This window comes from Mustela putorius, unplaced genomic scaffold, assembly GCF_011764305.1.
Source record: "Mustela putorius furo isolate JIRA1106 unplaced genomic scaffold, ASM1176430v1.1 tig00003858_pilon_pilon_pilon, whole genome shotgun sequence".
Taxonomy (NCBI): Eukaryota; Metazoa; Chordata; class Mammalia; order Carnivora; family Mustelidae; genus Mustela; species Mustela putorius.
Window position 1 is genome coordinate 48493236 of NW_025422010.1, and position 26207 is coordinate 48519442.

The window sequence follows — 26207 nt, forward strand, 5'->3', positions numbered from 1 at the left end:
ATAGGTATATTTGAATTCTTGGATATTAAAAAACCTTTTATATAAAGAGGAAAAGTGACCTAAAATGTACAAAGTTGCTACTTTTACTTCCCATCGCTGCTTTTTCTATGTGTTCTCATCGTCAACAAAGACCTGTTTAAACGTCCTCTCATTTTTTGTACTACACCAGATACTTCAGAGTAAATCTCTGATCTCTAAAGGAATGCATCTGAAGACAACATACAGTTTAGGACAGACAACAGACCAAAAAATAAATGATTTCTATATAATTAATGAAGTAAATTATGAGTAAGATTAAGGAAACTATTTTTGTATCAAGTTTAGAAACAGTGGAGGAAGAAAAAATGATCTTCTATTTGGACAGTAGAAAAGCAATATGGAGTAGTTGATTATAGGAGTTAATTGAAACGAAATTTTTTTTAAAGATTTTATTTATTTATTTATTTGACAGGCAAAGATCACAAGTAGGCAGAGAGGTAGGCACAGAGAGAGAGAAGAGGAAGCAGGCTCCCCGCTGAACAGAGAGCCCGATGCGGGGCTCGATCCCAGGACCCTGGGACCATGACCCGAGCCAAAGGCAGAGGCTTCAACCCACTGAGCCACCCAGGTGCTCCTGAAACGAAATTTCTTAAGATCTAGAGAGAACATTTAGAACTTCAAGTTTCAGAGATTTTACGTAGGGGGCATAATGTAGAACAAGTAACATGTAGCTTAGAAGTACACACAATTATGTCTAATGTTTATACATAGAATCTTACAGTTTTCCCTGGGAAGTTTTTAAGTGTGTAACTAAATGTTTATTGTTTTAGGTTTTAAAAACACATTTTATCCTACCTTTACTCTAAGTCATCTTCTTTCAGTGATTAAAGCCCTAGTTGTACTATATAATACTTCTACTAATTTGCTTTTCTTTTCTTCCTCTTTCTTTGTTTTAAATAGTCCTTTCCCAAATCAGACACTATACATATTTCTGTCTGTCCTGTGGTGCAGTAGGGAGTTCTGCTGAGTCTTTCTGTCACAAGTAGTCACAGCCCTCAGGGATCTGTCATTTATAGTCCATGTTTTAACTGGTAGTGTGTAGGCATCTTGCCAAGACGGAACATTCTTAAAGAGTGTCAGACTTCTTATCTTTTGCATCTAATTTTTCTTGTCTGATTATAAAGAGGGTCATGCTTTCTGTTAAAACTTAAAAGCACAAATGTGTTAGAAGAGAAGAGAGATGAACTGAAATCTCAGTGTTCAGTGATAAATATTAACATTCTGGCATACTTCTTTCTGGTCTTGTTTCTGTGCATTTTTAGAAACAAAATTGCTGCCATTACTGCATATGTGACTTTGTTTCTTTTGTATTCCTTTTTGTGATACCCTCTCTTCCAAGCAGCACTTTTCTGCTTGCTGGTTTTGTGCCCAGTTTGTGTTGGGCTCTGGAATCTGATTGCTTGATTTGGATTTAAGACCAGCCATCTGCTAGCCGTGTGATCTGCGGCAGCTTAACTGGACTTTTGTCTCTCAACTTACTCCTCTGTAAAATGAAGATCATAACAGTGCCGACTTTATAGTACTGCTGGGAGAATAAAATGAGATAATATTTACCTGGTGTATAGTAGACATTTGTAAATGTGTGTATGTGTATGTGAAATTGAAATTTGTGTGTGCATGCATGCACACGTTTTTATTTGCTACTAATGTTATTTAACAAACATACTGCTTTTCTTGTTAGTTTGTTGAACTTGGGAATGTGATCTTACCCACATTTTGAAATATTTACTTTGAGGGTTACTATTAAAGAAAGTAAGTTCTGCAGCAGTGACGTTCAGAAAGCACTATTTTAAAATAATATAAAGGTTAACAATTGATATAGTGCAAATGTAAGAGTATGGTAAACTAGTCTAGGACTTTAAAAAATTAAAATAGGGGCACCTGGGTGGCTCAGTGGGTTAAAGCCTCTGCCTTCAGTTCAGGTCATGGTCTTGGGGTCCTGGGATCCAGCCTCGCATCGTGTTCTCTGCTCAGTGGGGAGCCTGCTTCCCCCTCTGACTCTGCCTGCCTTTCTGCCTACTTGTGATCTCTCTGTCAGTGTCAAATAAATAAATAAAATCTTTAAAATAAATAAATAAACAAACAAATAAATAAATAGTTAAAATAACGTTATAAAGGAAGAGAATGTCATTTTTCTGAATTTTTCAGATAAATAATTGATACTTGAATACTTCAGGTACTTAATACACATTTGTAAAAAATATGAATATGTGGGGCGCTTGGATGGCTCAGTCGTTCAGTGGCTGCCTTCGGCTCAGGTCACGATCCCAGGGCCCTGGGATCCAGCCCCACGTCAGGCTCCCTGCTCAGTGGAGAGTCTGCTTCTCCCTCTCCCCCTGCTTGTGTTTCCTCTCTTGCTATGTTTCTCTCTGTTAAATAAATAACAAAATCATTAAAAAAAAAGAATATGAATATGAAATTCTGTGCAAATGAGATGTTACTGAAAGACAGTTACTTTTCCAGTAAGAAGATGATGAATGGCTCCCAAGTATAGGTGTGTAGGTATCCTGGAGGGATTACTCTTATAACCAGGTTAGTGCAATTAAGCCCATTTTAGATTAAACACAATATATATATAATATTGAAATTTCACAATTATCTTACCTTCAAGAAGATTTAGGTAAACAATCAGTGTGCCATTTTTAAATCAAAAGATAAAGAAGCAGAATTTATTTTGGAATTAACCATAATAGGAGATACACATTCCTTTTTCCTCCTTGCTGCTCAGGCTTTAGCTAGTGATATAAAGGCCCCAGGGGAGAGAGTAAAGCACATCCTGAAGGTATTGACATTATTTATTTATTAAATTTATTTATTTATTAAATAAATAAAAAATGAAGCGAAATAAATCAGATTCAGCTAAGGTTTGATGTATGAAATGTATTTAAACTCTGAGGAGACACTTTATCCCTCTTCTTAGCATTTTGGGGATGTATTTTTACAAATGAAGATATATTACACTTAAAGTACTCATGCATAGTGTAATTTTTTGTTTATTGTTTTGAATTTTACTGATGTTTCTAGCTTAAAAACACTTAAAAATATCTATACTTTTATGCAGCATTTTTTTTAGTTTTTCCCTTCAAATGGGTAGTTTTTATTTCCAGTATTTATTTCCTAATGAAATGAAGTTGAAGCTGGTAAAATAAAATTTCATTAGAAAGAAGTCAAGAATCTTTTGTTCTTTACTTGTTTCATCTTTATTATATGTAATAACAATTAATAGTGATGCAGAGGCCAGGAAAATTGTTATTCCTTCACATCTTAGATAGTTAGAAAATTAATCAAATAACTAGCAACAAGATTTGGCCAGCTAGCGCTCTTAGGACTAATTTAGGATATATTTTTTCAAACTGGGGCTATCTTTATTTGTTTTCCTGTTTTCTTTTTCTGCCTTCTAATCCAACCCGTACTCTGCTGGAAAATTAATCTTAGGAAATGAAACAACAGCAACAACACTTGCTTCATGTTTGGTCTTTAAAAATTTTTTTTAAACACAGATTTCTGGGCTGTATCCCAGACATTAAGAGTTAGAATCTCTAAGGATAAGACTTAAAAGTCTGCGGCATCTGCATTTTTATTTATTTATTTGAGAAAGAGAGAGAGAGAGAGAGAGAAAGCTTGAGCAGGGGGAGAGGCGGAGCGAGGAAAAGACTTTTTCCTGAGCAGGAGCCTGATCCGGACGCCAGGCACCATCCCAGGACCCTGGGATCACGACCTGACCCAAAGACAGGCTCAACTGACTGAGCCATCCACATGCCCCCATTACAGTCTTAATGAAAACAAAATAATTTATTTCCTATGGTCTTTAAGACCAGGCCCTTCACATTGTGGTACCTTCCTACCATAATAGGAGATACTGTGTTTCTTTTACACAGACCGGTTGTTCTATGTGAAGAATAATTCTACTCAAGAATAATTGGGCCATTCTCTATCACTTCTTATCTTTTATATCATCCATATTGTTGCTCATGGTTTTCACTCATTTGGAACATTATTTTTTTCTTTCCTTTTTATTTTTTTTTTAAATTTTAATTTTAAGTAATTGTACCCAGTATGGGGCTTGAACTCACAACCCAGAGATTAAGAGTTGCAGACTCCCCTGACTGAGCCAGCCAGGTGCCCCGGAACATTCATTCATTCATTCTCTCTCTCTCTCTCTTTTTTTTAAGATTTTATTTATTTGTTTGTCATAGAGAGAGCACAAGCAGGCAGAGTGGCAGGCAGAGGCAGAGAGAGAAGCAGGCTTCCTGCTGGGCAAGGAGCCTGATGTGGGGCTCAATCCTAGGACCCTGGGATCATGACCTGAGCCGAAGGCAGTGGCTTAACCGACTGAGCCACCCCCAGGCGTCCCGAACATTATTTCTTTCTATTTTTTTATTTGTTTAAATAGTCCCTTTTAAGGAGATTTGAATAAAAAAATGAAAATATTGCATATTTACCCATCTATTTACCATTCTCTTGCTCTTTGTTGCTTTGTATAGATCCAAATTTCTTTTTTTTTTCTTTTTTTTTTTTTCTTAATATAATGCATTATTTGTTTCAGGGGTACATGTCTGTGATCTATCAGTCTTACACAGTTCACAGCACTCACCATAGCACATACCCTCCCCAGTGTCCATCACCCAGCCACCTTATCCCTCCCACCCCCACTCCGCTCCAGCAACCCTCTGTTTCCTGAGACAAAATTTATATCTGGAATGATTTTCCTTTTGTTTAATATTTAATATTCCTTGTAGTGCAGTTCTATGCATGAGGAATTCTTTCAGCTTCTGTGTGTTTGAAAACTCTTTGTTTCATCTTTACCTTTTTTTTTTCTGGTTGGAGAATTTTAGGTTGATAGTTTTTTTTTTGTTTGTTTTTCCTTTTAATACTCCACTGTCTTATTGCTTCCATTATTTCCAGGGAGAAATCTGTTGTCACCCTTAGCTTTGTCCCTTTATATGTGTTGGGTCTGTTTTTTTTCCCAACAGCTTTAACATTTTTCTTTTTATTATTGGTTTTGAGAAGTTGGATTGTAGTTTTCTTCATATTTGTGTTGAGGGCTTGTCCTACTTCTTGGATATGTTGGTAGGTGATTTTCAACCAGTTTGGAAACTTTTTTGGCCATTATTTATTCAAATATGTTTTTGATCTTTCCCTGTCTTTCTTTTCTTTAGAGACTCTAGCTATGTGTTTACTCAACTATTTGAAATTGCCCATAGATCACAGGTTGTGTTTTCATTTTAAAAAGTATTTTTTTCTGTGTTTTATTTTATATAGTTTCTGTTCTAGGTTTTCAAGTTTATTAGTCTCTTTTCTACAATGTCTAATCTGTCATTATTCCCGTCTAGTATATTTTTCATCCGAGCCATTGTAGTTTTAATCTCTGTAAGTGTGATTTTGGTCATTTGGTATCTTCCATGTCTCTCTATTCAAACTTCTTGAACATTTGGAATACAATTATAATAACTTCCAGTGTTGTTGTTTGCTATTTAAAAAATCTGTGTCAGTTCTGGGTTGGGTTTTATTGATTTGATTTTTGTCCTCACTATCATTTTTTTTCTTGTTTTTTTTTTTCAGAATAGCCTGAAGGTGGTTACAGGGTAGAAGCAGGGAGATTAGCTTTTATGCTATTGCCTCTAGGCAATAAAAGATGATGGATTGTTATACCAGAGTGGAGCTGGTGAGGAGTGTTTGAATTCTGGGTATATTTTGAAGGGAGATTGAATAAGATTTGCTGACATAAAAAATGAGAAGGGTCAAAGATGTCTCCAAGGTTTTCATCCTGAGCAACTCAAAGGATGGAATTTTTTTCTAGACATTGAGAAGACAATGAGAAAAGCAGATTTTGGAAAGAACAAGTGTTAAATTGTTTTTTTTAATATTGAGTTGAATATTAGACATTCAAGTAGAGATGTTAATTAGTAACATCTAACGTTCAAGCTGGGGATATCAGAGTGGGTGATCTCAATTTGGGGATTCTTAGCATGTAGAAGATACTCAAAGTCATGATGCTGGATGTATCACCAAGTGGATGCAGGTAGATAATGATTGGGGTACTCTACGGTTTAGATATATTTCTGTGATGTGGAAGAAACCAGCAAAGGAGACTAAAATGGACTTTCCAGGAAGAAGAAAGCGAAGAGTGTGGCTGCATAGAAGCCAAGTGAAAACATGTGTTTCAGGGGGAGAGAAGAGGACCAAGTGCAGCTGATAGTAAATCATAGTGAAATGAGAACTGAGAACTGAATATCGGATCTAACAACAAGGAGAGTAGGTTCTGTGCATGTTTGGGGTGAAATGTGATTTGAGTAAGTTCAAAGGAAAATGGGAAGAGGAGAATTTGTAGGTAGCAAATACAGATAGCTTTATAGAGAATGATATGAAAAATGGGATACCACCTGGAGAGAGATACGGGGGCAAGTGTGTTCTTGTTTTTATTGGTCTGTATAATTTTTTTTTAAACAGGTCAAATAATTGCATGTTTATATGTTGATGGGAATGATTGTATGCTGGTGGGAAGGAGCTAGTAGGTAGGGAAACAGATGAAGAGATAGGGGACAGTTGCTGAAATGATGTCCATGGGCAGATAAGAGAGGGATGGACTTTAAGCTACAAGTGTGTTAGGTAGGCGTCTGGATAGTTCATGTGTAGTTATGAGTAATGTGAGTGGAGATACGCTGGTAGGAATTGGTAGAACTTCTTTTCTAATTGCTTTTTTCTTTTTCTTTTTTTTTTTTTTTTAAAGATTTCATTTATTTATTTGAGAGAGACAGAGAGTGGGAGAGAGCATGAGAGGAGAGGGAGAAGCAGACTCCCTGCAGAGCTGGGAGCCTCCTGTGGGACTCGATCACAACCTGACTCTAGGATCACAACCTGAGCCCAAGGCAGGAGCTTAACCAACTGAGCCATCCAGGCACCCTCTAATTGCTTTTTAATAAATGAAATAGGAAACAAAACTTTTCACCCAGGTGAGGGCAGGAAGTGGAGTTTTGGTGATTGCAGGAGAGAGAAGTTCTGAAATAATGAACTTGGAAAGTAGGAAAATGAAAGATCTGTGAAAATGTGGTCACTATTAAGGACCCCTGAGATCAGTGGTCATGATTTTCAAGTGGATCTTTCAGCATGTTCTTCATTCATATCCATCCTCATTGTACAGGTGTGGAGTAGCTGGAGAGTTGGATTTAACCAAGGTTAGAGTTTGCTTGGCTGGTACAAAGAAGTAAGATGAGAACAGAGCTATGCCTATGAGGACGGACAGTGGAATTTTAGTTTATGGGACTTAAGGAATGAGGGACAGGGCAGGCATGAATGAATTTTTGGGCGTCAGTGCTGAGTAAGGAACTATTGGGTCAGAGAATTGAAGTAAAGGGAGCTGCTATTGGACAGTGTCATTTTTGAAATTGGGATCACGTTCGGATTTACTTATTGATAATGAGAAGATTATAATGTGACCATTGGCTGGAGTCAAGTGTAGGTAAAACTTATTGGAGTAGAGGAACTCAGAGAACCAGGAGATCAGAATATATGGAAGAATCATATGTGCTGGTGATGTTCAAAACATTTTTGAACTCTTAAACCCTCTCAGAGTATACATACTCTTCTTTTTATACATACACAAGAAGTTGCAGGCCACAGCTCCCTCTTATGCTTTGCCTTCCAAAATACATTGGTCAGGACTCAACAGATTGGTTAGTAAAACACTGATTTGGGTTAATATTAAAATCACCAAGAATTAATTCCAGGACTACTATTGGAAAGAAAAGTAGCTAAGCCCTTTAAGGAAGGGGCGGGGCAAACTTGAATGACATGAATATAAATACTCAGCATTGGGAATAAAATACTTTTGGGTGTTTGGGTACTAGCTCAAGGACAATTTAGAAATCATGTATTTTGTTGACGTTTAAGTTTCTGGTGTTCTCTGTGGTTGTTTTTCAAAATTGATTTGTCCTCTTTTAGAATGACTGGAGGAATGGCTAGTAAATCAAAATGAACTTCATCATCATTTAACTGTCCTTATTGTAATCTTCAGAAGATTATGTGCAAATCTGTAGAACGAGTTTTGGTGAAACGAGACCGTTCTCTGCCTGGTGTGGTGCTGTGTACTCTACAAAACACAGTGTACAGAAAAGCTGTCTATGAAAGGAGGGAGTTGTGCCTTAGCTTAGACATGAAACAGATGTGTAGAGATGAATGGAAAGAATGGCCAAATGAAGAAGCTTTGAAGTGGTCATAAGCTGGAGTAGCCGTTATTTTCATAAACACCCAGAGAAACATTTGATTGGGTATAAACAGTAAAAGTCAAGGCATTTGCAGACAGAATGAGAAGTTACAATTTTTTCCCTGCTTTGTGGTGACTTCCTAGAGAAAGAGGAGCTCCAGGAATTATTAGAGGGGAAAGAATGAAAAGTGGGGTGCCTGGGTGGGGCAGTCAGTTAAGTGTCTGCTTTTGGCTCAGGTCATGATCCCATGTCCAGGAATTGAGTCCTGCATCGGGCTTCTTGTATAGCAGGGAGCCTGCTTCTCCCTGTCCCTCTGCTGCTCCCCCTGCTTGTCCTCTCTCTCTTAAATCTTAAAATTAAAATAATAAAAAAAAAGAATGAAAAGAACAGCAAAATTTAGCTGTTGTTTGTGATTGATAACTTAGAGGAAGGTGAAGTCATAGGAACTGGTGTTTGTAGTAGAGTCATAGTGTGGAGTATCCAGAAATCCATCTTCTAAGTAGACAGTGGAAAAGCTTGGAGGAAGTTGTTGAGGTCTCCGCTCTGAACTTGGCTGTCTCTAGGAGTTGCAGTCGGGGTGTTACAGGAGAAGAAACAATAAAGGTAATGCTGTGTAGAGGATCATCAGGGGAGGGAAGCTCCAGAAAATGTTTCTGGGAGGCAGAGAGAAAAAGACTACACAGAAAATGTCTGCATTTTCTTTCCTGAAAGAATGACTCGGAGTGGGCATGGTGTCGCGTGTACCAAGTAGAAATGCGTATGTCTTCCAGGCGCCTTGGATCGCTGCGTGATGGGGATCACAGCAGTGGAGATACTGAATGCCTGCGATGAAGCAGTGCCTGCTGCAGTGGACTCTCTCAGTCACCCGGCAGTCAACCTAAAACAGGCCATGACACGGCGCAGCCTGGCTGCTCTTAAAAACATGGCCCATCAAAAGCTGCAGACTCTTGCAACTAACCTCTTGGCTTCCGAGGCCTCTGACAAAGTAAGTTTTGTATGTGGTTCATGTGTGTAATCCCCATCCCAGTCCACTTCACAACACGGTTTCGGCATGGCTTAAAGGAATAACTTTTGGGAGATGACAGTGATGAAAAATAAGTTGCTGGTTTTGTGTAGGTCTACGCAACATTGTTTTTTGCCTATTTCAAGTATTTGGCTTCTTTCTTTCTTTTTTTTTTTTTTAAGGAAGTTATTCTTAACACTTAAAATATTTTAAAATGATTCCTACAGAATCAAGTGACTTGAATTTCTGAAATTAGAGCAAACATTTTTCACATAATCTGTGTTTTTGGTTTTTGCACAGTCTTCCTGTTGAAAGATTGAACACTAGCTAGTATCTCTAGGAAGAAAAAATAATAATTTAGGTACAATTAAGATGTTTGTAATTGTGGCTGCTCATTTGTTTTAAAAGTCAAAGATTCTGATTTTAGTAAGGTAAGGCCATTTAAGGATTTAGGAGGCTATTTGAGAATAGGCATGGCAGAGTCTCACAAGCACTGTATGACCCAAGCTGAGCCCCGCTTTCCCCTCTGATACTCACATAATGACTTCTGTCACTTCTTCAGTTAACACAAGATTATCCTATGAAGAGAAGAACAAATAATCCCAATTCATTAATCCCAGTTCATTGTTTCTAGTTTTATAGAGACTGGCCACTATTTGGTTTGCGATACTTGTGTTCTGTGGTATTGTTAGAAATCACTCGTCTCTGGTAATGGCTAAGTGAAACTTACAGTTCCAGCATTTCATCTAAGTCACACCATAAAATTCCCAGCTGCATCTAAGTATTCATTAGAATTATTAATGGATAACACAAATATTGTTACTTTCATTTTCTTATTCCGAATTCCTTTTTTTTTTTTTTAAAGTAGTTAGACATGTGGCTAAATAACAAACAGGTTGAAAGCCTCATCTACAAACTTGAAAATTTGCCCATGAATTAGTGCTGAGTGCTGATGACATAAAATGCTGTAGGTGGTTCCAATGACCCATGTCCAAATGGCAGTAACATTTGATCATTCTGTCTTTCCCCAAGATATTAAATGCTTTATTGGCTTTGTTGTACTGTATGTTTCATAGATCAGGATAATGAAATCCTTCTTCATTTTCTTTCATGCTTTCTGTCCTGTGCTCTGAAGTTTGAATAGAAATCACAGCTTAAATGCATTTGCTGTGCTTATAATTTCTTTTAAGAGATCACATAGATGTCCCTAGCAGTTCAGTGTCCATAGCACATTGTCTGATGTTCTCTATAATTTTAATTCTGTGCCAATTTATAAAATAGTATATGCAAGGGCAGGTACGTATGTATGTTATATAATTTTCAAATATATATTTTTCTTGTTGGTATCTCCTAAAAATAAAAATTTGGAAAATTATTTATACAACTGGAAAATTAAGGAAAAATAAGTAGTACAGTAACATTTATGAATGGCTTTTGTAAGTGGTCATGGTCCATTATGTGATTTTTACAATCTTGTTTGTCCCTGTTTTAATAGCGCATTTTATAGTGCAATTAGTGATAAAAGCACCAGATATCAGAGACACTACACTTATGTATTGTAAAATATATTGCTTGTGAACCTCCTCAGTCTTGTAGCAGTGGTAATTGTTGCCTGGCCTACAAGGAAAACAATTATAGGAGGGGGGAAAGGCTTAGGAAGCTGAGGCTGCAGGAGGGTAATCACTTTATGAAAAATGTATGTTGGCTGGACCATTAGGGATTTCTCTAACTATTTTCTCATGTTGAGTTTGAGTCTTCTTCTGAGGGGAATATTTAAAGAGCTGTCCTTTGGACGGCTTTTTAACCTCAGGAGAAATAAAACCTACCCAAAGTTTAAAAAACAAAACAAAACATAACTAAGAGCCTCTCAGTGGTGTAGGACTGACTCTGGGATATAGGAACTAAGTTTTTTCATGGGTCTCTCAATGGAAAGTGAAATCGTTATGGGGATACTGTATAGAAAGAAGCCCACCTTGTCCTTGTTAGACTGGTGTTAGCAGTTGGGTGATTTGTAAAGAACATGTACTGTATATTGCTTATTTAGTTAACTATGGCAGACACGTAGAGCCTTGCAAAAAAAAAAAATAAGGAGTTTTTTTTAAAAAGATTTTATTTATTTGATAGAAAGCATGAGCAGGGGGAGGGGCAGAAGGAGAAGCAGGTTCCCCACTGAGCAGGGAGCTGAATGCTGGGCTCCATCCCAGGATCCTGGGATCATGACCTGAGCTGAAGGCAGGCCCTTAGCTGACTGAGCCACACAGGTGCCCCAAAGATAGGGAATTTACTCTCCTCCGATTCTTCTCTTTCACTAGAAGATCAAGAGGATGTTAATGGAATTATTCCTTACGACTGCATTGAATCTTTGCAAGATGTGTGTATTTAAACCCCTGTGTGTTTCTCTTATGACATGTATCTTAATTTCCTTTGTGTTGTAATAACTTATTTACTTCTCTGATTCTCCCCACTGAAATTCAGCCTTCTTGCAGGCAGGGATTGTGACTTATTTATTGCTGTTTCCCTCATGACATCTAACAGCAGCTGTGCAGTAAAGATGCATTGAATTGGATGATGTGTGACAGAAAGCTCTGATGGCCTCTGCTTCAGCCTCTTGGCCCGGGTCTTCTCCCTTCCCTCCCAGTAGATTGTCTTGGCTTGATGGTCAGATCTATTCCTGTTCACAAGGCCTTAGATGTAAACATTTATTAATCACCTTTGCCCTCCATTCAGTTTCGCATTCTCCCTGTTGGTTTTGGTGAGTGAGGCTGTCCAGGCATAACTCATTTTCCTTCTTTGCTATCTCTGTATTGTCAGCAGTCCAACACATCCTGCAGAATCTGTCAGCGAGGCCCTCCCCTCTACCTCTTTTCCTTATGGCTCAAGAGCAGGGTTGCTCACCCTCAGCACTACTGACAATTTGGGCTGGATAATTCTTTGTTGGGATGGGCTGTCCTATGTATTGTAGGATGTTGAGAATCATTTTTTCTTTACTCCCTGTATGTCAGTACATACATACAGTTGCCCAGGCATGACCATCAGAGTGTTTTGAGTTATAGCCAAGTGCCCCATGTGGGGCAAAATTGTCTCTGGTTTAAAAACATTGCTGGAGAAAAAGGTTGAGAAATGGTAGAGATCCTATATCCTATATCTTATGTTTCCTTTCCTGTCCCCACCCTTGCTTCTTTAATCCCTCTCCTTTGAGGATAGTGAAGCCATCCCTCCAAACCTTATCTTCTCTGCCCCATGGCAGAATTAGTTCATGTATGCTCCTTGTGTTCAACACCTTCCTGATCAGACCTTTCTTTAATCACTTTATTTTATATGGGGTATTTTTTCTTTCTCTATATCTGTCTTCCCTATTAGATTTTGAGCTTCTTGAGGACAGGAGCCAAGTTTCTCATATTTTTATTTTCAGTGCTTTATGTAGTACCTGAAGCATAGAAAATACCCTGGAAACATAGTATGAAGTTAGTTTGGAGGTGTAAATTGGAATCTTATTGTGTTATCTATTTAAATGCAAAGCCAAGGACTTGCCTCAGTGGGTAGCAATGTAGTATTGGATGGTCTTAAAAAGAGATCTTTGTTTAAGAAATTTTGCTGTATCTGACATTTGTAGCTGCACACTTACAGATATTGCCATGGCAAATGAATTATGAGGCTGTTAGGTTGATATAGTGAGAGGTGGTAGGGACCAGGGTAGGATTAGGTAGAGGAAATATTGAAGAGGGAATGGCTTGGAAGCTCTTGTGTGGGTTGAATAAATAAAAATGATAAGCAAGAGAAGAGTTGAGACATACAAGCTGATTTCAGAGATCCAAGTCTGGTTGAAGGGAGAAAGGCGGAGAGGTTAGCAGGTGATACAGACAGTTCATGGAATAGGCTTTGAGATTGGTTGTCATAGGAGACATCCCCCTCTTGTTTGTAGTCTTGAGAGTTGGAATGTGTTCAAGGGGAGAAACATCCTCTAGGAAAGAAATGACATGAGAGTGAGATAGAGTGGGGGGGGATATTTTATCCCCCCAAATAAATACTGGAGTATAGAGCGTGGATTAAACTGTAGTCCTATTTGGGGATGTCTGCTATCACTATAGTATTTCAAATATGCTGTTTTCCTTAATCTTTACTATAAATAGGTGAGTTAGTTATTATAATCCTCAGATTTGCCAGTGATAAACCTAAAAAAACAGGTTGTTTGAATAGGCATCGCAGACTTTTTCTATAAGGCACTAGATAATAAAAATTTTAGGCTTTGTGAACCATACAATCTCTGTTGCAGTCACTCAGCTCTTGCCATTATAGTGTGAAAGCAGTCACAGACAATAGATAAATGAATGACTATGACTGACTTCCAATAAAACTTTATTTACACAAATCGGCAATGTGCTGGATTGGCCTCTGGGTCATAGCTTGCTGCACCCTGCATCAGGGAATGGTATTATTAATAACAAGGTTGTGGGTACAGTTCTGTCATGGAATAGTCTTTGCTTCATTTTTGAAAAGCAATTCATAGACGTGGTTAAGAACCTGGGTTCTGGTGAGGGGCACCTGAGTGGCTCAGTGGGTTAAAGAACCTGGGTTCTGGTGACAGGCATATCTGTGTTTAAATTGCATTTCTGTAACTTACTGCCTGTGGGTGACCTTGGACAAGTAACCTGCAATGGTCTAGGTCAAACATATAACCAAAAAATGGATTTTTGTAAAGGGAACAAAGGTCAGCAGTTGATCAGATACGTGGAATAACATTAAGACTTGGGGAATAAAAATGGGTGGAGTTTGTAACTAGGGAAGTCATTGGTGATCTTCAGGAGAGCCACTGTGGTAGAGTTAGTTGGGTCAGAAATCGCAGTACAATGAACTAAGAATGAGGAGGAGATAAAGTAGAGCAGGAAAGTGTGGGAGATGTTTGTTTTTGGAGGATTAAAAAAAAAAGTAGTACCTTCAGTGGTTGCAGGGGTAAGTGCCGAGTTTTACTTTGTTAGGAGCTCATTGAATGTTTTTGTGGGTGGAGGAGGTAGGTGGCGGAGCCATGGCAGAGAACATGGTGGTTGATAGTAGAGTTAACTGGGAAATTCACCCTGACTAAATGTTGTTTTCCTTTTAACTGGTAATGATGAAAGAGAGGGAGTTGAATATAACCAAGGTAATATTCAATAGAAGAGGGGCAAAGTAGGCTGTAATATCTGTTAACAGGAAGGAAGTAGTTTTAATCCCTTGAAGGCAGAGCCATCTTTATTTTAATGCCGTGTGACACCCAGCATAAGTCGTGTCCTGGACTAGGAATTAGCAGATTCCTAACCTAAACATAGCTAGTAAATCATAGACAGCAGGTGGTGGGGTTTGAGGAATGCACGAAGAACTGTGTTAAGGAGATGGTCTGAGCATATCAGGTGGTCTTTTTGATGAACTTTCTCATAAAGCATTTGCCACAGACACTGGTTCCTGGTGAGGAGATCTTGGGGGATGCTCGGAGTCTATGGGATTTTACTCGTGAAGCTAGAAAGCCTTCACTGTCTTGAAAATTATTTCTTAAGCCTACTGTGTATAATTTTCTGTTTGACACCTTTATATCTTAGGCATTGTGTACCAATCAGAGTTGATTATTGAAAGATCACGAGGTTGAAGAAATTGGAAAATGACGAGGATGATTTATCTCTTATGTTACATTTCTCTCTCTGTTGTCTAATTAGTCAAAAGCCTTAAAAAAATGAATGGGCTATATTTGCAAAGGTCAGTAGCTTTGTATTCTGTGTAACTAGGTGAGAGAATGGAATTTAGAAATCAGATATAACTTACTGAGAACATGCTCTGTGTTTTCTGCTTACAAAACTCATTCTAAAAAAATTTTATACTGATTGAATTGACTTTATGATTCATTGTGAAAAGGGCACTGTAAGGTATAGACAGGGACAAGCCATATGACGTTATATACAGGATACCAGGCCTTGTCTAGTGAACCATTTATGGCCTTAGAAAAATCCTTGTGATATGTCTGACCTTTGAAGAATCAATTAAACTTGCTTAACATTCTACTCCAAAACTTGAATGAATATTTTAATAGAAGAATATGTTGATTGTATATTTATTATATATAGATTTCATTTTTGATTGTTTTAAATCATTATTAGAACAAAAATTTTATTTTTGTTATTAGAACAAAAATTTTACATTACACTAATTGCTGTCTAGAAATAAAGGAACCTTAGTGAGCTGTCAGGTTTTTCTTAAGAAAACAAAGGTCTCTGACTATTGGAGGGGAGTAAACTTCATCGAGTGCCTATGTGATGGGTGGTTCTCTTTAATGGGGATAATAGTTAGAAACCACATCTGGAAGCTGCACGCACTCATTGCTCCTGGGAGGACATTGCATCCAAGCTGTCTCAGAAGACAGAGCTAGATTATATATGTCTGTTTATATACACACGTGTGTTCCTCTGTTTTCCCAAACATAGTAAATACCGTCAGTTAACCCTGTTCCCTCCACCTCCAATCAGACACCACAGTGTTTGTTCTGGCCTCTTCTCCTGACACATGTAACTCTCTTCTCCAACAGTGAGAACCTCATTCCCACTATTTTCAGTGTATTTACTGTCTTCCATGACTTACTATGGGGTTACATCCCAATAAACCCATTGTAAATGGAAAATCTCTTAGGCAGAAATCTCTTAGGTTGAAAATGCATTTAATACACCTGACCCACCAGACACCATAGCTTAGCTCAGCCACCCTTACCTAGAACACTTAGACTAGCCTGCAGTTGGACAGAATCCTCTCACACAAAGCTTAGTTATCACGGTGTTAGGGATCTCATGTAATGCATCGAATACTGCACTGAAAATGAAAAACCGAGTGCTTTGTGGGCACAGATGGTTGTCAGTGTGTCTGCTGTTGACCCTCATGCATGCTGGCCAGCTGGGAGCCGAGACCACCACCTTGGCCCACTGCCACAGGAGAGGGTGCCATGGCATGTCGCTGGCCCAGGGCAAGATCCACATTCACAGTTCCAAGTAGAGGTTCTACTGAATGTGTGTCACTTTTGTCCCATCGTAAAGTCAAGGAATCATACGTCAGGGGACATCTGTATTTATTTGTTCGATTTGCCCTTTATGTAAATAATTTCCTGGACAGCTCAAAGGTGTGTCAGCACCTTTTCCGCAAGGGGAAAGAAGCTTCATTTCTTTTTTGTCCTTAATATTGTCCCCTTTTTCACCTTCTGCTTCTCTTGAGGCATTATTGCTGGTATGTTTTCACTCTTGTGTTTCTTTCAGTTGAGGCTTCATTGCTAATGTGCTGTCGTATTTCTTATTCTTACTGAGTTCAGTCCTTTCATTTCTGATTTTCCTAATCCTCATTTTTATTTTCCTTTCGCGTTATCATTTTAAAAATGTTCTTCAGCTTGTTTTGAAATAAGGACATTCATTGTATCTGCTTTTTGAGTGTGTCTGTTTTTTCCTTTCTGGTTCTTACTCTTTAATTAGCATAATTTGACCTTAACACTTTTCTCTTGTTGACTATTTTTTTTGCGAAGTAATCTTTCCTGGACTCTGAAAGATTAGTTCAGGTAGTTTTTCTAACTTCACAGAACTTCCTTTTCTGTTGTTGCACGTGGTTCAGAAAGACGGTGGCTCGATTTCTGACATCTCCCAACACCAGTCCCCACCTCTTTTTTTCAGGTGGGGAGAATTACCTGTCAGTTTTGATTGCATTCTTAGCAGTGTCTCATTCCTGGGGCCCTTTCCTGAAGGCAGCCCTGACGCAGCCGTGTTGCACGTGGACGGGGACCGCCATGTGCCAGCCCCTCAGACCTTGTTACTGAGGGCCCTTGCATTCCCTTGCTGTGGAGATGGCTAAAACTTTCCCACGGTCAGCTGCTGTTTTTAAATGGGCCCACTCTATTTTCCTGGTAAATATCGGTTAGCATTTTGGGGTTTTCCTATCAGATCTGTCACATATCTTCCTACTTCCCTTTCCTTCATCCTACAGAGGTACCAGATACCAGATAGATCTTGTAGCTGTTGGTGGGTTTTTCCACCTGCTTGAATTTGGGGATTTCTGGATATATTTTGTTACCTTGTTTTGTTGAAAATGTTCTCAGTACATTTTGTTTATTCTATCTAATTGCTCTGTTTCTATGTGAAGATTTGGAAAAATAAAATAACTATGTTGCCATCAGTGCCATGATCTTTTCAGAATCCCTTTGAGTTTCTGCATTTTTTTTTAAGTTTTTTTTTTTTTTTAAAGATTTTATTTACTTATTTTACACAGAGAGAGAGATCCCAAGTAGGCAGAGAGGCAGGCAGAGAGAGAGGAGGAAGCAAGCTCCTTGCTGAGCAGAGAGCTCGATGTGGGGCTCTATCCCAGGACTCTGGGATCATGACCCAAGCCAAAGGCAGAGGCTTTAACCCACTGAGCCACCCAGGTGCCTCTGAGTTTCTGTATTCTTTATGTTAATTGTAAGAGCCAGTAAGGAGATTTAGTAAAGGAGAAATAGTATTAAACATTCATTTTTAAATCTTAATTTTATATTTATTATTGAACTAGATGAGGCACATCTGTGAATGTTTGTTTTCTCTATTCTGGATCAGTTGTGGACTTGAATTTAAAAGACTATTTATGTGAGAACATCCTTAACCTACTGGCAGGTGACAGAGTCCTTCAGTCTGGGCTGGAATTTTCCTCATGTATTGACCCATCTACTGCCCACACCCACAATCTCACAACGTAGTGATTAGAGAGAATGACTTCAGGCTCTACACTGAACAATCAGTGATTTTTTTTTTTTTTTTTTTTTTGCCACTTCTTCCCTCTGTATTGTTTATCAATTGGTATCTAGACATTTCTAGAATGAAAAGTTTAGAATTTAATATGAGGCTTTTGGTAAAGAGATTCCTTAAGGAATAATAAACTTAAAATTCTTTTGGAGCCAGAAATATAAAATTAAAATAGTTAATATTATTGATTAGGCACAGGTGTATAAGTAAGGTAATTGGGATCTGTTTCTAAACATACATTATTACGTTGGGATCTGTTTCTAAACATACATTATTACGTTGCTGTTATCAAAAGAAGGTCGAAGAAGTCCAGCTGCCCTGTCTCCCTCCTCCTCCTCTTTCCTTCTTTCTCTGTCCTCCTTCCACAATTCATTCACCCTGTTACATTAATCATTCCTCCCGTGGTTCACATTCCTTTCGTGTATTTGCGTCCTAACTCTGGTTGTTGTCTCTTATTCTCTCTTTATATTTACCTCGCATTCAGCGTACTCTCGCACACATAAGAAAGTACATATATGCAGGTTGTGAATGCACGTGCGCTCCTGTGTGTGTGTGTGCGTGTGTGTGTGTGTGCACGCGCGCGCCCATGTGCATCTGCATCATGTGTGGATATTTCATCAAGTTTCGAATGACTCCTTTGAAGATTTCCGACTCAGGTTATTTTTGCACCAACTTTTTCTCCTGTTCCAGGGTAAGGAGTTTTAAGTTACTCTGAATACTGTTAAGGAATAAAACTAAGCTTTCAAAACTAACGACATATTTAATTGAACTTACTACATTTTTTGGTGATTACAGGATTTTAAATTCTTCCCTTTTTTAAAGGATCCATAAATTAGGACCACATTTACTGTGCTCATTACATAACACCATCAAATAAAGGAGCTCCCCTTCCAGCTCCCCATAGCTCTAGTGCCTTATTGGCCCTCTGTCTTGCACATAATAGGTGTTCGGGGGACTTATGAATGGAATTCATAGTTCATATTAAATGTAATTCATCTATATTATTTTGAACCAAGAAGAAAGTCTTATTCTGTGATGGTTTTATATTCAGAATACTTTTGTTTCTCCTTGGAAGTACTTTAACAAACCACAGTGTACCTGAGAAGAAATTCAGATTGTTCTGCAAAGTATGTGAGATACAACAAAGGAGAAATTCCTTTTACCATCTCACGTAATAAATCAAATGGCAGACTGCTGAGAGAATACGACTAGTAGATAGATTTAACCCTACAACCTTCTCAACAGCCAGATCTTTCTAGCCCTTGTGTGTGATACTTTATATTTAACTCTTATTTGGGAACTTGAAGGTATTTTGAAGTCACTTGATAAAAATATAAAGATTTGTAGCTAAATACTAATGTGTTAGTACCTTGGGTAAGAAATAATTTCTTCTAATATGCTTGAAATATCTGTTCTTTATTAGACTATATAAAAGATGCTCAAACTTCTTGACTTTTATAGCCTCTGTTAGAAAATAATTGAATCAGTCTAGTTCAGTAAACATTTATTGACTACTAGGTACTGTGTTTGGCCCTGGAGAGCCAAAATGAATAAGACATGATATTTACCCTCAGCAAATATAATCAGATAAATACAATGCTGAGGAGTGAGTGAGATGGCTGAGAAATGCAGAAAGTATTGCAGAGACCTGGACTAGCCTGTGGTGATCAGGATTGGCTTCTTGGAGGAGGGGACATTGAAGAATGAGTAGAACGTAGTCCAGGTGATGGATGGAGGTAGGTGGCAGTATGTTCTGGCATGGCAGATGCAAAGAGGGAAGTGGGGAATACGATGTGTGTTCAGCATGGCTTCAAGATTGAAGAGAGGAGAGACAGGAAGTGGTGTGAAATGAGGCCAGGCCATGCTTACCATTGGAAGGTGCTTAAACTTTATCTTTTACCTCTGTGGCTTTCACATTAAAAAAAAAAACAAAAACAAAAAACAAAGTCACATTAGATTTCTTCCTTCAAAAAGAATTTTGTATGAAAGCAAATATGTGCAACAGATACAAGGGAATGTAGAGGAGAGTTAAAATTCAAGAATTGTGTGTAAGTGGTATTTGGCAGGATCTAGTGATTAATTAGGTGCAGATGGTGAGTGAGGTTAACTCACAGGTTTTCTGATTGGGTGATTGAATAGAAATTGGCTTTATCAAGTGTAATACCAAACATAGGAATAGGTTTTGTGCGGAATGATGATGAGTTGCTCCATATATGATGGAGGGGTGTGGTGTTGGATATATGGACTGAGCGATCTCCAGTGGACATCTGGTATTTAAAACCATGGAAAGCCATGAGATTATTCAGAGGAAGCAAATGGGCTGAGATAGACTCTTGGGATACTAACTTTAGGGGAGGAAGTGGAAACAATTCGAAGTGTGAAGAGTTTGAGGAGAACCAGGAGAATGTGCTGAGTTGCCAACTGAGGGGATCAAGAGTTTCAAGAAGGGTAGAGAGTGATTAGTCGTATCAAATGCAGCAAATGTTCACTATTGGCGGGGGTGAAATATGTTTGTTGGTAACGTCATGAGTACCCTTTTACAGAATTGCTCCTTAGGATGTTGGGGACAGAAGCTTGAGTGTGGTGGGTTCAGGAGTGAACAGGAAGTGTGAAAATAGAAACCGCAAATGTGTAGGATACTTTCAAAAAGTTTGATAAGGAAAGGAGAAAGAACTGCTAGAGGAAAATGCCACTTGCAAGGGGTGAGAATCTTTGTGGATCAGGGTTAAAGAGCCAGTAGAGAGAGGAACATTCTAGATTAGCATGGGGAAGAGGTAATTGATGAAACTAGCTTCCCAGGAATGAGAGGGTGGCAGATTTCAAAGATTGGCTTGGCTTTGACCTAGAGGAGAAAGACTTTATTTTCTGAGTTTGAAGAGAGAGAGGGCAGACTGGATATCTGGGTAGATACATGTTTCTGCGTGTAGTGGGTGGAAATTGAAGAGAGAACATTCCTAAAACCTTCACGTTTTCCCAAGAGGCTATAGGTAAGATTGTCTTTGGGGAGCAAGAACCTGGGTATGGACTTGATGGAGGGGTAGAGATGGGGGAGAGGGGGGAAATCAGGGGTAGGAGGATTGTGAATTTGTAGTTGTTATGCTGTAGTAAAAGATACAGGAAGAAGTAGAAGGTAAATTTTGCTACTGGTCCTGAATTGCAGTTCTATAATTCAGATGATAAAGGACACTGAGGATGTAGTTGTAAGAGATTGATATGATTAACCAGAGGTTCCAGCCTTTTTAGGGAAGGAGTGCAAAAGAGGATGAGGCTGATAGTTTTTGACAAAATTGTGGAATGCAGGGACTGAGTGTGTGTATGATAATGGTTCCCAAACTGGTGCAAATTGAGATCATCTGGAGATCTTTAAAAACTACTGATGTCTGGGGGCGCCTGGGTGGCTCAGTGGGTTAAAGCCTCTACCTTCAGCTCAGGTCATGATCCCAGGGTCGTGGGATCGAGCCCCGAATCGGGCTTTCTGCTCGGCAGGGAGCCTGCTTCCTCCTCTCTCTCTGCCCGTCTCTCTGCCTACTTGTGATCTCTATCTGTCAAATAAATAAATAAAATCTTAAAAAAAAAAAAAAAGAAAGAAAGAAAAAACTACTGGTGTCTGGCCTCTTCTCATGGGCTTTGTGATTGAATCCGTGGGCATGCGGCCTGTGCACTAAAGTTCCCCAGGTGACTGATGTGCAGCAGTGTGCGGACCACTGCTCTGGAAGGTTGAAGAGCAGGTATGGTGGGAGGTCTGGAACTAGAGAAGATTGTGATCGGTGTGGAGATACTAACACTTAAGACTTCTGAGGTGAGGGCACGTTCAGGTGAAGTGGGCTGGAGCTGAGACTGCTCCAGAGTTGGGAGGGCAAGTATGGTTTCCATCTTTGGCACAAAAGACCCTGAAGCCCACTTTCCAGGTACTTCCTGCTTTTCACCCGGTGAGCGCTCTCTGAGAAGAGAGGGCAGTCCCTCCTGGCACGCTGATTGCGGAACAAACAGTAAGGCTCAAACATGTCTTACTCTTGTTCTTAGAAAATAATACTGCAAAACATTGTCGATGCAAATAAAAGCCCAAAATAAATAACCAAACTAATGGGAACTTATTTAAAAGCAAGAATAACAGCAGTTGAAAACCAGCACTTATGGTGTGCTGATATCAAAACATCTCCTTTATGGGCAATTTATACTTTAATAAGCAGTAGAATCTTTGTACCAATACTCTGCATTTTGTGATTGTGTGACATCTAAGTTCAGTACTGAAAGTCTAGAAAGCTGTAGGCCTCTATTAACTTCAAATTATAAATAGTAACTTATAAAACTAACACCTGTATCATAATTAGCCCACGTAACCGTAGTAACTCACTTTATTACTCTCAGGGCTCCATGTTTAACATTGTGTCATTTGCCCTAGAACTTCAAATCCTTTTATATCCATTAGGAGAGCCTTCGTCCACCCAGGGCTACAGACCATAAGTTGAAAATCACTGACCTATGTGAATGGTGAGATCTTCCAGAATGAGGGGTGGCCGTTGGGGTTTGCGCCAGTGACAATGATTTTATTTTATTATTATTATTATTTAAGATTTTATTTATTTATTTGACAGACAGAGATCACAAGTAGGCAGAGAGGGAGGCAGAGAGAGAGGAAGGGAAGCAGGCTCCCCGCTGAGCAGAGAGCCCGATGTGGGGGCTCAATCCCAGGACCCTGGGATCATGACCTGAGCCGAAGGCAGAGGCTTTAACCCTCTGAGCCACCCAGGCACCCCGTGACAATGATTTTAAAATTTGAAAGAACTTTTCCCATATGACATTCATAAGGTGATTTATATGTCATGGTGTTGTAGGCCCTACAGTTAACCTTGGTTGGAAGTGGATTAGTTAGGCGGTCATCTCTGGGAGGCAGTTTATTGCAGTGTCTGAGGATAGGAAGTGTAAATGGTTGTAGTGGTTGTGGTTGGAATTCTATACCATGTGTATCTATTTCTGTGGTGGTCCACACATCTTTCTCTTAGTTTGTATGAAGATGCTTATTTTTTGTAATTACACTCACACCCGGCAGTAGATAGTCTTGGTGAGAGTGATATTTTCTCAGGGTGGGTGGAAGTCTTCAAAGAGTATGTAGGAAAAAAAAAAAGAAATAATCATTTATGCTGATTATGTCAGCATAAATCAGGATTTCAGCTTTCCACAGTGCATGTAGCTTGGTTCTCCAGTCTGTATTTCAGTAAGTGTAGTATTTGCTCATTGCTGGGACCAGAATACCCGTGTCTCCTTCACCCCCTCCATGGCTAGCTCCCACTCACCCGGCTGACCCTTGGTGCTCCCACGAGCCTCAGTTCTGTGACCACTGTCTCTGCAGAGGGTCCTGAAGTTTTCAGGTAATGCTGCCAAGGCCAGCAGTCCTTTGGATCTTCTCTGACTGTCTGGCATTTGCTTTATGTTTCTGTCCCTGTACTACTTCTTTGGTGCCAGTACCTGGGAACAAGGATATGTATTCGTTTACATGTGTGTTTCTGTGTGTTAGGGTTTCTTAACTTCAGCACCGCTGACATTTGGGGCCGGATCATTCTCCGTTCTGTGGTCCGTCTGGTACCCTGCGGCCTGTGCAGTGGCCTCCCCAGCCTCTACCCTCGAAATGCCATTAGCACCTTCGCCCACTTGTGACTCACAGTCATGTCTCCAGATGGTGCCAGATGTCCTTTGAGGGTGAGGAGTAGGTCACCTCTGGCTGAGGATTGCTGCTCTGTATCCGACTAAGAGCTCCTCATGGGACTGTCGGAGATAGTCCTGCTTGTAGTTCCAGTGCCTGGCAAAAACTGTTCATTGAATCACTGTGAATAACCCATAATTTGAGGGTTGATTAATATGGAGCGGACTTGTCTCCGCCACCCCTCATCTCTAGAATCTTTACAAAACTAATGCTGAGAAGCTCTTGATACCCCAAAGTCTGGACCCTGACTTCTATGTCCTAAGCATCGACCCGTGTGACTGACTGGCTTACCTCTTGCCATCCATTTGTTTTTAGCTTTAAAAGGGAGGTAATAAGGTTGTAATGAAGTCAGATGGCAACATGTTTTCACACATTTATCACAATAGGTATTCAGCACACACTAGTTTAATGCTCTTGATTGAATGATAGCCTGATTTCATTCATTCAGCACACCTTGAGTACGTGCTGTAAGCTGGGCCCCGAGCTAACACAGCTGAAGAGTGCATGAATCACTTCCAAACCCAGCCTGTCCTGGTGTCCAGGGGTTCCTGCTCTCATGAGGGAGAGGGGGGAGCCATTCATCATGGTGAGCTTTATTCCCCAAGGTAGGCAGGAACCAAGTGGGAGAGAGCCCTTGGGAGGTGGCTGACCTGATGCAGTGTTGGGAAGGCTTTTCTGAAGAGAGTCATTCGTGCTCGCGTCAGCAGCACATATACTGAAGAGAGTCATTCGTGTGTAGGTTTGATACCAAAAGGCAAAATGGGGAAAGAGCATCCCAGGCAGAGAAAACACTGTACCGCTGTGGGTGGGGACAGTGAGTGGGCCGAGAGGGCATAGGGAGCCCTGGGAGAGGAGGGTTAAAAACAGGTTAGAATCTGCTTGAGTGTATTTCTGACTTTGGAGATTGTTCCCCACTGTGACCCTGGGTGGATTAAAGCTGTTTTCTTTTCTCCTGTTCATTTTGCCATTATTAGTCTTAGCTTTTCTTTTAGCAAGTTGACTTCCTACGATATCCTCTCATTTCCTTCCATTCACAAATGTGTGAAGGATTTGGAATACCCAGGAGGATGCATTAGCCTAGGAGCACTTATTTTTTTTTTTAACAGTTTCGTTCTTTCCTTTCCTCCCTTCCTCCCGTTCTCTTTCTTTTTCCTTTCTTTTGTTTCTGTCCTTCAGTTATTTTCTTTTTAAATTTAATTTTATTTTTTTTTTCAGTGTTCCAAAATTCATTGTTTATGTGCACCACACCCAGTGCTCCGTGCAGTCTGTTGCCCTCCTTAGTAGCCACACCAGGCTCAGCCAAGCTTCATCCTCCTCCCCTCCAAAACCTTCAGTTTGTTTCTCAGAGTCCACAGTCTCTCATGGTTTGTCTTCCCCTCCGATATATCCAACTCCGATATATCCAAAATTAGCCAAGGGAAAACCCCACCACTTACTATAAGAATATATGGTTTTAGCGTTACCGATTTTAAGTACAGCTGAGCCCTGGACAACATGCATGTCCGGGGCACTGACCGCCTTTCTCTCGGCCCACTCACTGTCCCCACCCACAGCGGTACAGTGTACAGCGGTACAACTCACTTCTCTCCATCTCCCCACGTCATCCTCCGTGGTATTCCTTATGCTCCACAAGTAAGTGAAACCATATGATAATTGACTCTCTCTGCTTGACTTACTTCACTCAGCATAACCTCCTCCAGTCCCGTCCATGTTGATACAGAAGTTGGGTATTCATCCTTTCTGATGGAGGCATAATAATGATCCATTGTTTCCATGTGTCTTTAACATTCAGTTGAGATAAAACGAGCTGGCTTTTGTTGTCGCAGTTTTACCAGTGAAGGGAATAGGATGTGTTAACTGTTCACTGTTTGTAGCATCTCTCCTCTGTTGAGGAAACAGAGGAATTGATGCAGGGGGCATTAAGTGAGTCATATAAAGGCTTGTCTAATGGAGGAGTGGGGGTGCCCCAGCCCCCAGGGCTCCTGGTCTTGTGATTTTGGTGATTTGGCCATTTGGGGAGAGTTACAACTTAATCTCTTTTGTGCCGGTATTATGGAGCCTTATTATATTAATCTTCTAATCTCTTAATATATTAATACCATTTGGATATTATTAGTATTGAAACATTATTCAGTAAGACATGGCCTGTAGAAATATCTTTAGAAGATATTATCTCTATAGCAGGCATGACCTAAGTGTTTATACTTAATGTGTATACTTAACTTTTGAGTAATTTACATTTTATGTCATGTGACTTAAATTGTTTAGTATTAAACCTTAAAACCTCTGAAATATCCTTTTTTGGTTTAGGCTTTTTAATATACTTGTTAATGAAAACACATGGAAGGAAGTGAAATAATATCGGCTCTGAGTATATTGTCATCCCTGCCGTCATAAAATCTCCTCTCCAGAATCAAATATTTAAGATAAGTGTATTGTCCAATTGTAACTTAGAGTCTCAGAAGCGTGTTACCCTGTTAATATTAAGTAGCAGC

At 39.5% G+C, this 26207-nt stretch overlaps 1 protein-coding gene across 4 annotated transcripts in view; it reads left to right on the forward strand.

The window, feature by feature from the left end:
- WDR7 (WD repeat domain 7) overlaps positions 1–26207 on the forward strand; it is a 365672-nt gene that overhangs the window by 72000 nt on the left and 267465 nt on the right. For all 4 annotated transcript variants that reach the window (XM_004745540.3, XM_013052736.2, XM_004745543.3 and 1 more), the window contains exon 14: positions 9014–9228. In XM_004745540.3, coding sequence (XP_004745597.2) covers positions 9014–9228 — 215 coding nt within the window. The remainder of the gene's footprint in view (positions 1–9013; positions 9229–26207) is intronic.